The sequence below is a fragment of the Hipposideros armiger genome, unplaced genomic scaffold, assembly GCF_001890085.2.
Source record: "Hipposideros armiger isolate ML-2016 unplaced genomic scaffold, ASM189008v1 scaffold_965, whole genome shotgun sequence".
NCBI classification, from domain to species: Eukaryota; Metazoa; Chordata; class Mammalia; order Chiroptera; family Hipposideridae; genus Hipposideros; species Hipposideros armiger.
The window spans coordinates 617,509-628,987 of NW_017732315.1; the positions used below are offsets into that span (position 1 = coordinate 617,509).

The 11,479-nt window shown below is 40.5% G+C and overlaps 1 protein-coding gene across 1 annotated transcript in view; it reads left to right on the forward strand.

Annotated features, from left to right (window-relative positions):
• The window catches only part of ZSWIM5 (zinc finger SWIM-type containing 5), a 184,097-nt gene that overhangs the window by 118,585 nt on the left and 54,033 nt on the right, over window positions 1-11,479 (forward strand). Inside the window, exon 4 of the mRNA XM_019630899.1 lies at window positions 2,043-2,256. Coding sequence (XP_019486444.1) covers window positions 2,043-2,256 — 214 coding nt within the window. The remainder of the gene's footprint in view (window positions 1-2,042; window positions 2,257-11,479) is intronic.

The following is an 11,479-nucleotide window of genomic DNA, read 5'->3' on the forward strand; positions in this document are numbered from 1 at the left end:
AACTAGACTGAAGAACAAAACGACAGCAACTTGTCTGTTCCCCTTCCCCTAATTCCCCAGCACTGTTCCCATCCCCCCAATTCCCCAATAAAAATGTTTAAAAAGAAAAGAAAAAGAAACTCCATAACCTTTAGCTATCATTCCTATATCCCTCGTGTGCCCCTCCACCAGCCCTAAGTAACCACTAATCTACTTTGTGTATCTATAGAGTTTCCTGTTCTGGACTTTCATAGGAACAGAATCATATAGTATGTAGTGTTTTGTGACTGGCTTCTTTCACTTAGCAAAATATTTTCAAGGGTCATTGTGTTATAGCCATGTACCAATACTTCATTCCTTTTTATGGGGTATCCATACGTAATATTCTATTGCATGGATACCCCACACTTTATCCATTTATCTGTTGATGGCTATTTGGATTGTTTCTACTTTTTGCCTATTATAAATAATGTTGCTATAAACATTCTTATACAAGTTTCTATGTGGAATATGTCTTCATTTCTCTCTAGGAGTGGAATTGAAGGGTCATGTGATAGCTCTATTTTTTTATTAGTTTCAGGTGTACAAAACACATAATATTAGACATTTACACCCCTTACAAAGGGATAACCCCAAGTGTGCTACCCATCTGACACCATACATAGCTATTCCAAAACCATTGACTATATTCCCTATGTTGTACTTTACATCCCGTGACTATATATATATATTTTAAATTATAGTTGACAATATTATTTTATATTAGTTTCTAGTGTACAGGACAGTGGTTAGGCATTTATATAATTTATGAAGTGATCCCCTCGATAAGTGTAGTACCCATTGACACCATACATAGTTTTTACATTATTGACTATATTCTCCATACATAATTTCACATCCTTGTGACTATTTTGTGCCTACCAATTTGTACTTCCTAACCTCTTTACCTTTCTCACCCATCCCCTCATCTCCCCTCCCATCTAGCAACCATCAGTTTAGTTCTCTGTACCTATGAGCCTATTTCTGTTTTGTTTGTTAGTTTATTCTGTTCTTTAGACTTCTCATATAAGTGAGATCATACGGTATTTGTCTTTCTCAGTATGACTTATTTCAGTTAGCATAATATCCTCTAGGTCCATCCATGTTGTTGCAAATAGTAAGATTTCATTCTTTTTTATGGCAGAGTAATACTCCATTGTATATATTATGTACCACAATGATAACTCTATGTTTAATTGTTTTTTTTAATTAAAGTTTATTGGGGCAACAATTGTTAGCAAAGTTACATAGATTTAAGTTGTACAATTCTGTAATACATCACCTATATATCACATTGTGTGTTCACCACCCAGAGTCAGTTCTCCTTCCATCACCATATATTTGATCCCCTTTACTCTCATCTACCACCTCCTTCCCCTCTTACACTCTGGTAACCACTAAACTATTGTCTGTGTCTATGAGTTCTGTTTCTTCATTTGTGTTTCTTGTTCTTTTGTTGTTTTCAGTTTTAATATACCACATATCAGTGAAATTATATGGCTCTCTACTTTTTCTGTCTGACTTATTTCGCTTAGCATTATAATCTCAAGATCCATTCATGTTGTCGCAAATGGCACTATTTCATCTTTTCTTATGGCAGAATAGTATTCCATTGTGTATATATAGCACAACTTCTTTATCCAGTCATCTATCAAAGGATACTCTGGTTGTTTCCATGTATGTTTAATTGTTTTAGGAACTGCCAGACTGATTTCCAAAGTGACTGCATCATTTTACATTCCCATCAGTGGTGTATGAGGGTTTTGATTTCTCTATATCCTCTCCAACACTTGTTGTTTGGCTTTTTGATCCTAGTAATTCTAGTGAGTGAGGTAGTATCTCATTGTGCATAGCAGGCTTTCTTGGCACATGCAAAGCACTTGCTTACAGAACAAGAGGCCTTCTTTTTGGCTCTTTGGAAGCGCTGTGATTAGATACTTTATTTTCTCCTCCCCTTCCTTTCCTTTCTTCTACATTTTATATGATGTGCAGTCACCAACCTCTTGCCCCTCCTTATGTGTCAGGTTCGAGAGATGCTGCGGATGAGAGATTCCAATGGAGCCAGGATGCTGACGCTAATAACTGAGCAGTTTATGGCAGATCCACGACTTACACTCTGGAGGCAACAAGGAACAAGCATGACAGATAAATGCAGGCAGCTCTGGGATGAGCTAGGTAAGTCCCCTTATCTCAGAGAAATGCTATGTCAGTCCAACCAGCTTGCTCCCTGGCAACAGTGTTAGTGAACACTTGCCATCAGTCATTACACAGATATTGCTGAGTGAACATTAGCCCAGCTGGTGGAAGATTTAGACTCTACAGAGGTCACCCAGAGTAATTCTGAACTCACTTGTGTTGCTTCCATAGCACTGTGCTTTGTTATTGACATCAGTATTCTGTTCCAGATGATACCACATAGAAACCTTTGCTGAGAGAAAACCTCTTCCCTTAGTTTCTGTTGCATGGCACTGACCTGGCCCTCCAGATACTTATCAGCCTCATTTTTCTTGCTTTCCCTAGGTCTGTTATTGTTTTTCGCTCCTGGAGAGACCTCTTAGACATAGGACAGTTTCCAAGACTTGGGCCTTCGACGTTTATCCTTGTTTATCTATACTCCCTTGAGAACTTTTTGTTTTGTTTTATTTGTTTGTTTTAGTATGGCTTGAGAGCTTACCTCTATGGTGATCTCAGCCTCATCTTCTTTCCACTTACCTGACTTCCAGTCCTATATTAGCAGCTACCCTTCGGCCATTTCCATTGAAAATCCCCTGATCACCTTAAGCTTGAGAAATCTAAAAATTAAGTCAGGCCTCCTACAAAAAAAATGAGAGCGAGAGATCCCATCCCCTGACTCTGGCATCAGCACCACCATTCCTTACTCTATAAAACTTATTGTCAAGCACTCATTTTTCTTTTATTCCCTACATCTAATCATCAACTTCATTTGATTCCCCATTCTTCAAAATGCAAGTTAGTATCCGTTTTCACTCCCTTATTATTTACCATCACCACTGGTCTTGTTGAGGGCCTTTGGACTTTTAGATTAAATTAGAACGTGGCCTCCTGAATGGCCTCCCTGTTGTACATTCTTCTTATCCAGGCCATAGTCTTTGGTCATCATTTCTCTTTATCATTCCCTTGCTCCAAGGCCAGTTTTGCAGTGCCAAGACTCAATTCCTCTTCATACTGTCCGAATCTTCCCCTGAACTCACCATCCAATCATGGCCCCACTTTTGGGTTATACTGAAAAAGGTCTATATGGCATATTCTAAAAGTTCTAATACAGCTCCTCAGTACTTCCCCCACCCCAGAAAGCAACAACAGACTTTCCACTCATACAAAATAGCACAAGAAAAAACTGCAGCTTAGGATTTTAGTGAGTTTTTCTGGACCTAAGCCCCTGAAGCACATATTTTGTAGTCTTTTACAGTGCAGAAAGCCTTGGGGATTAAGGTTTAATGACTCTTGGACTGTACTTGGTTATTTTGGGGGTGGTAAGTGGGGGTTTTTAGTTTGGTTGCTGAGGCTTTTTGATATCACCTGGAGCACTAATGGCTTTGGAACTTTGATTAATAACGAATAGGTACATTATTATTATTATGTGCTAGTCTTCCTGTTAAAGATTGTACTCACATTGTTTCATTTAATTCTCACAACAACCCTGTGAGGTCATTGTGTGTTTCTTGCAAAGAAACAGAGATAGCTCTGGTTACTTCTGGATACAGAATAAAATAAAGAGTTATAGAAAACTTTCTCTGCCTTGACACAATCACACTTTCTAAAGTATAAGAATATTGCACTATTAGTCTATAGCAACCAGTTGTAACTAGGGTCATATGACACAATGTATGGCAACTTGGAAACTACTTCTAGACCAGCGGTTCTCAACCTATGGGTCACAACCCCTTTGGGGTCGAACGACCCTTTCACAGGGGTCGCCTAAGACCATCGGAAAACACATATTTTCGATGGTCTTAGGAACCGAGACACCACTCCTCTATCCATCTCCAGGCGGGTCCACCAACATGCAGATACGCTCACATACGAGTACCCGGCGTGATGACATCATCGCTCCAACCCCATCACATACACCCCTTACAAATACAGGTGTATGTGACAGGGTTGGCGTCATAATGTACTTATGTGGACCAGTCACACATGTGTAGAGAGCAGCTACTGTGTAGAAAGCAGCTGCTGTGTTGAAAGCAGCACTATTGGAGGTAAAACAACACTTCATGAATTATAAATATTTCACAATATATAATTACATATTGTTTTTGTGATTAATCACTATGCTCTAATTATATTCAATTTGTAACAATGAAAATACATCCTGCATATCAGATATTTATATTATGATTCATAACAGTAGCAAAATTACAGTTATAGAGTAGCAACAAAAATAATTTTATGGTTGGGGGTCACCACAACATGAGGAACTGTATTAAGGGGTCACGGCATTAGGAAGGTTGAGACCCACTGTTCTAGACTCTTTCCTCAGAAGGGATTATAGGCATAGACTCCCAGGTTAAGATATTGGCATCTCCATATCTTTACTATAGAAAACTGAGCTCAGAATAGTTAAGTATTTTGTTCACAGTGACACACTAATAAGTGGGGGCTCTAATGCTGGAACCCCAATCTGTCTGACTCCAAATCAAACATCCTTCTGCAACATCTCCCTCAATTCTATCTTGTTATGCACTTTGTTTCCCAAAGTGCATGTTTCCTAAGAATTTGAAATCAGCCTTCTTCAGACAGTCTGTTTCATCTGAGGCCTGAACCTCTTGGAGTAATTTCTGTGACAATCATGGGATTGTGCTTTGGACTTAGGCTTAGTCTTTGGGGCAGAGGTAGGTGAGAAGAAGTAAGCAGAGCTGGCTCTCAGTGCTTTTAAAGCTCTTTTCATATGCTTAGGTTCATTATGAAAAGCTCTTCTGACATTTTCATATCTGAGAAATTGCTTTATCAACCTTCCAAGAAATTCTCAGCATTCTGCAAAGACAGTGGTTCTCAAACTTTTCTGAAGCACCTGGAGTACTTGTTTAAACAAATTAATGTGTCCTATCCCCAAAGTTTCTGATTCAGTAGGTGGAGTGGGGCCTGATAATTTGCTTTTCTAACAGATTCCCAGGGGATGTTGATGCTGCTCTTCCAGAGACCACATTTTGAGAACCACTGCACTATGGGAAGTCTTATGGGGTTAGACACTACAGCGCAGTGCATTCATGCTTTTTCTAAGTACTCTGAGGGTTCCTTTCTGGTCACAAGGCCTGCTCACCGAGGGAGGGCCTAGGCAGGATTTGTAGGAGCCTTTTTAACCCTGTCCCCCAATTACCCTCCCATCTATCACCCTGATAAATCAGGTACCCATCTGACACTGTACATAGTTATTACAATATTATTGACTATATCCCTAATGCTATACACTACATCCCCATACTATGGTATAACAACCAATTTGTACTTCTTAATACCTTCCCCTTGTTCACCCATCCGCAATCCCCCTCCCGTCTGGCAACCATCAAAATGTTCTCTGTATCTATGAGTTTCTTTCTGATTTTTGTTTGTTTGTTTTGTTCTTCAGATTCCACATATAAGTGAAATCACATTGCATCTGTCTTTCTTTGTCTGACTTAACTCCACTCAGCACAATTACCCTCCAGGTGCATCCATGCCACTGAAGATGGCAAGAACCCATTCCCTTCCATGGCCAAGCAATATCCTAGTGTATATATGTACCACCTACTCTTTATCCATTCATCCATTGAAGGACACCCAGTCTGCCTCCACATGTTGGCCATTGTAAACAATGCTGCAGTGAACATATGGATGCGCATGTCCCCTTGAAGTAACATTTTGGGCTCCTTCAGATAAATACTCAGAAGTGGGATTATTGGGTCCTTCTTTGTCTCTTGTTATAGCCTTTGTTTTAAAGTCTATTTTGTCTGGTGTAAGTATTGTTACTCCAGTTTTGTTTTGTTTTTTCTTGTTTCCATTTTCATGAAATATCTTGTTCCAATCCCTTTACTTTCAGTCTGCGTGTGTCTTTCAATATGAGGTGAGTCTCTTATATACAGCATATGTAATGCTGGTTTGGTGGTGAGAACTCCTTTAGCTTTTTCTTGTCTGGGAAGTTCTTTATCTGTCCTTCCATTTTAAATGATAGCCTTGCTGCGTAAAGTACCCTTGGTTGTAGGTCCTTGCTCTTCATCACTTTGAATATTTTTTGCCAGTTCCCTCTGGCCTGCAAAGTTTCTGTTGAGAAATCAGCTGACAGTTTTATGGGAGCTTTCTTGTAGGTAACTGCATTTCTCTTCCTGCTTTTAAGATTCTCTTTTTGTCTTTAACCTTTGGCATTTTGATAATGATGTGTCTTAGTGTGGGCCTCTTTGGGTTTGTCTTGTCTGGAACTCTCTGCAGTTCTTGGGCTCATATATTTATTTCCTTTGCCAGGTTAGGGAAGTTTCGATTACTATTTTTTCAAATAAGTTTTCAAGTTCTTGCTCTCTCTCTTCTCCTTCTGGTACCTCTATTATGCGAATATTGTTACACTTGATGTTGTCCCAGAGGCCCCTTAAACTATCCTCATTTTTGTAGGGGGGGAGGATTTTTTTTGTTGTTCTAAGTGAGTGTTTTCTGCTATCTTATCTTCGAAATTGCTGATTTGATCCTCTGCTTAATCTAATCTATTGTTGATTCCCTATAATGTCTTCTTCATTTCAGTTATTGTATTCTTTATTTATTTTTTTATTTTAAAAAAATATTTTATTGGAGAATTGGGGGCGGGAACAGCTTTGGGGAATTGGGGAAGGGGAACAAACAAGTTGCTGTCCTTTTGTTCTTCAGTCTAGTTGCAGAGCACGTCGCTTCACTGGCCCATGTTGGCATTGTGATCACTACGCTCTTCCCGGCTGAGGCAGATAGGTCGCCAGCCATTGGATGGTGGCTCACGGCAGCTCACACCGGCTGCCAGCCATTCGCCATAGCTTACAGCAGCCCACTGCATAAGGAGCTGCAGCCTATGCCATCGCTGGCACCTCACCGGCAGCCCAGCTCCAAGTGGAGCTGTTGCTCACCATCTTAGCTGTAGAGGGTGCAGCGTTACTGGCCCATGTTTGATCCAGACCAGTGGCCCTGCTGCTCAGAGCTCGTGCTCCCAAGCCAACTCTTAACCAACGAGCCACTTGGCCGGCCCTGTATTCTTTGTTTTTGAGATGGTTCTTTTTTATGTTTTCTGTCTCCAGCTTTATGTTTCCTATGTCTTTGTTGAAGTTCTCCCTGAGATCATTGACCATCCTTATAACCAGTGTTTGGAACTCTGCATCTGGTAGATTGCTTGTCTCCATTTTGTTTAGTTCTTCTGGAGCTTTGCTCTGTTCTTTTATTTGAGACATGTTTCTCTGTCTCCTTATTTTGGCTGCCTCTCTGTGTTTGTTTCTATGTATTAGGTAGGGCTGCTATCTCTCCCGGTCTTAGTAGAGTGGCCTTATGTACTAGGTAAGCTGTGGGTCTCAGTGGCGCAGTCATCCTGGTCACTTGAGCTAGGTACTCCAGGTGTGTCCCTTGTGTGGGTTGCGTGTGCTCTCCTATTGTAGTCGAGCCTTGGTTGCTGTTTATACAACAGTAGGAGGGATTGATCCTTGGGCCGACTGGTTGTAAGGACTAGCTGTGGCTGGCTACACTGGAGGAGCTGTTGTGTAGGGGCTTACCCTACAGAGCAGGATTCGCTTTAGCAGGGCTCTGGTGCCTGCCCAGTTTGCCCTTTGGTGTGTCATTCTTAGAGGCAGCCTGGTGACGCTCCAGCTCAGTCCGAAGCTGGAAATTGGGTGTGCTGGCCCCAGAGCCTTCTGGGAGGGGACCTGCTGTAGGCCAAATTCAGCCTGTGCCCTGCCCAGGGCCACCTGACATGAGCCACAAAGCAATCCGCAGATGTGGGCCACTGCCCACACTGGGCTTGGTTGTGCTTTGAGAGGCCAAGCTAAGCACCAAGACCAGCTTTCGCTAATGCCAGGCTCAGGGCTGCTCAGCCAGAGGTATGGAACATGCTGAAGCCAGATGCTGCTTGTTTGAGTTTTGTGAACCTTTGAGAGATTTTAGGTAAGTCTGCATTATGAGCCAAAGCACACTGTTTATACAGAAAAGCCAATGGAAGAGGCTTGGGTGGGTCTGAAAGTTGGGTGGCGCAGGGTCTCAGGGAATCAGGGCGAACGAATGGAATTAGCCAAGTTGATGGAGACTCAGATATGGCAGTTGTTGTGTCTGCACACCAGGTGGGTGGAGGGCTCAACAAAGAAACAATGGTTTCTGCCAGCTCCTCTGTCTGGGAGAAAGCTGCTCTTCCAGCCCTCAGCCTGAAACTAGATAATTCAGTTTCTCCCCACATGTCCCTGGTGCCTTTCGAGCTGCTACCCCAGCGCTGGACCTCAGAGCCAATGAGTCCATCAGTGAGTCAGGCTGTGCACAGGCCCTTTAAGAGGAACGTTTGGGAGTGCAGCTTCCCTCGTCTCACTCAGCCACAATCTCTGCTGGTTTTCACAGCCAGAAGTTATGGGGACTTCTCTCCTCAGCACTGAAACCCTGGGCTGGAGAGCCTGGTGTGAGGCTGGGACCCCTCTCTCCTTCTGGGGGGACCTCTGCAGCTATTTCTCCCGACTTTTAATGGTCACACACAGGTGTGAGACCAGCCCGTTCTGCGTATCTGCCCCTCCTACCAGTCTAGAGGTGGCTGCTTCTTTATGTCCTTAGTTGTAGGACTTCTGTTCAGCTAGACTTCAGGCGATTGTTAATGGTAGTTGTTCTTGCTTTACTTGTAATTTTGTTATGGTCCTCAGGGGAGATAAGCACAGCGTTTACCTGCTCCGCCATCTTGTCTAGATCCCTAATTATGTAAATTTTTAACTTCCATAGGAGCTACCTTTGGTTAGAGTTTTTGACACTCTTTTTTAAGTTGCTAGAAAATATGTTTTTGGATACTGGTAACACAGTCCCATGAGTGCTATTATATGCAGACAACTGCAAGCTTTTTGCTTTGGCTCTTTCTTAGAGATGTGACAGTCTCTAAATGTCTTTGAAACAAATTCATAAGGACTTAATAAAACAGAAACTCATCTTTAACTTATAATTGAAAGTACATGTACTCACTTTCTAGGGGTCCCCTTCTTAATATATAAATGCCTAGGAAATAGGAACTCCTTGATGACAAGAATCAACACATTGTTTCTTTACCTCTTAAGCCTCTCTCAAGTCACCCAATCTGTCTTCCGTTTCTATTATCCTGTTGATTTTGAAATTCATAAGGTTACTAGAGTCCCTTTATAGCCAAATTTAATAGTCTCTTTTTGGTTCTCATTCTACTTGTGAAAATTAAATGTGAAAATCTTTTACTTCACTATAATGAAAAGCAGATCTTAAACTGTAAAGTAAATGTTTGTTACTAATATTGACATTCTCCCACATTAGATATTTCTAATTGGCTTATGTGTCGCCAGTTTCTCTTGAATCTTCCATCTCTCTCATCTGTCTTTCTCTTGTGTTTATTCCTCCTTCTCTTCTGCTCACATTGTAAATGTTTATGTTTCCTCAAAATTCTGTTCTTAGGACTCCACTCCTCTCACCATAAATGATGATGTTTTCTTGTCCTTTTTGTTTGTTGGTGGGTGGGGCCCTATTTCTCCCTACATTAATTTTAGAGGAACCAGCAAACAGTGTAACACAGACACACAATAGTGAATGAACTACAATGTAAAGAACAATTTTTTTCTGATGTGGTTTATAGAGGCCTTTAAGATTCTTAAATCCTAAAAGTGGAGAAAGTAACTGTTTTATTATCTGAACATTTGTGCATTTTTCTTACTGCCACACTGTTCCAAATTTTTTGTCTCCTGCACTTGCATATTAATGATTTCCTGCCACCTGGTGTTCATAAAGGACACTGTAATTGGTAGGACCTCACAGTCCCTGTAGGACTGAATGCTAACATCCTAGGTTACAAAAATTTTCTACCAGAGGAAAAAACATCCAATATACTAAATATCCAAAGAGACTAAGATGACTCCTGAGAGCGTCTTTGCCTTAGCTCGTCCTTTCCTCTGTTTGGGTATACATCCTCCCTCCATTTCTCTGCCTGAAGAACTCCTATATTTATCTCTTGTTCTTCTTTTAAAATAAAGTAATACATATACACAGGTTAAAACCTCAAATAATCCTACAGACTTTATAATAAAAAACAGTATTCCCTCGCCCCATTCCTTCACATTGCCAATTCTCACTTCTCAGAAAGAGCAATTTTTAACTTTTAGTTGCTTTTTCTAATATGCCTCCACATTTCAAAATAACTGTTCTTTTTTTTTAATTTTTTAATTCTAGATGTTATCTTTTCTCTTTCTACAATGAAAGATAAGGATTTACTTCTCTAAGGTCACACCCTTAATATTTTTTTCCAAACAGGCATTCTCATTCTTTTCAATATGTATAGGCTAAGAATGTTCCAAACCTTTAAGTTTTGCTTCCTTTTTGATTAACATACCATTTTAAAATTATTTCTCTCTTCTCACATTTACTATAAGCTGTCAAGAGGAACCAGGCTGCTCCTTCAATAATTTGCTTAGATCTTTCCTCAGCTAATTTCATCACTTGCAAGTTCTGCCTTCCACAAAACATTAGGACATGAACACAATTAGCCAAGTTCTTTACCACTTTATAACAAGGATTACCTTTCTTCCAGTTTTCACTAACATATTCCTCATTTCCATCTGAGACCTCATCAGAATGGCTTTTTCTGTCCATATTTCTACCAACATTCTGTTCTCTTCATTCTGATAACCTAGGTATTCTCTAAGAAGATTGAGACTTTCTCTACAGCGCTCCTCTTTTTTTTCTGGGACCTCACCAGAAAGGTCTGTTTATAGCAACAAAGGCTTTTCCTAGCATGCAACTCAAAACTCTTCCAGCTTCTACCCTTTACCCAATTCCAAAGCTGCTTCCACGTTTTTAGGTATTTGTTATACGAGTAGTAGTATGCCAATTCTTGGCACCAATTTCTGTCTTAGTCTGTTTGGGCTGCTATAACAGAATACCATTGATTAAATGACTTATAAACAACAGAAATTTATTTTTCACTGTTCTGGAGGCTGGTAAGTCCAAGATCAAGTGACCAGCAGATTTGGTGTCAAGTGAGGGCTGGCATAATGGTTCATTGACAGCCATCTTTTCACTGTGTCCTCACACAGCAGAAGGAGTGAGGGATCTCATGAGAGATCTCATTCTCACTGAGTCTGTAGCACCCAATACATACACACATAGGTGCATACCATTAGCCTCCCCCCTTATTCTCTCAAAATAGTGATATTATGATTTGGAGTTAAATCAATGTTAAATGTTTACATTATTACAACTATATAAATATTATTTGTAGTACTGTCATGTGGTATACTAATATGACATTTACTTTCCTTTTTTT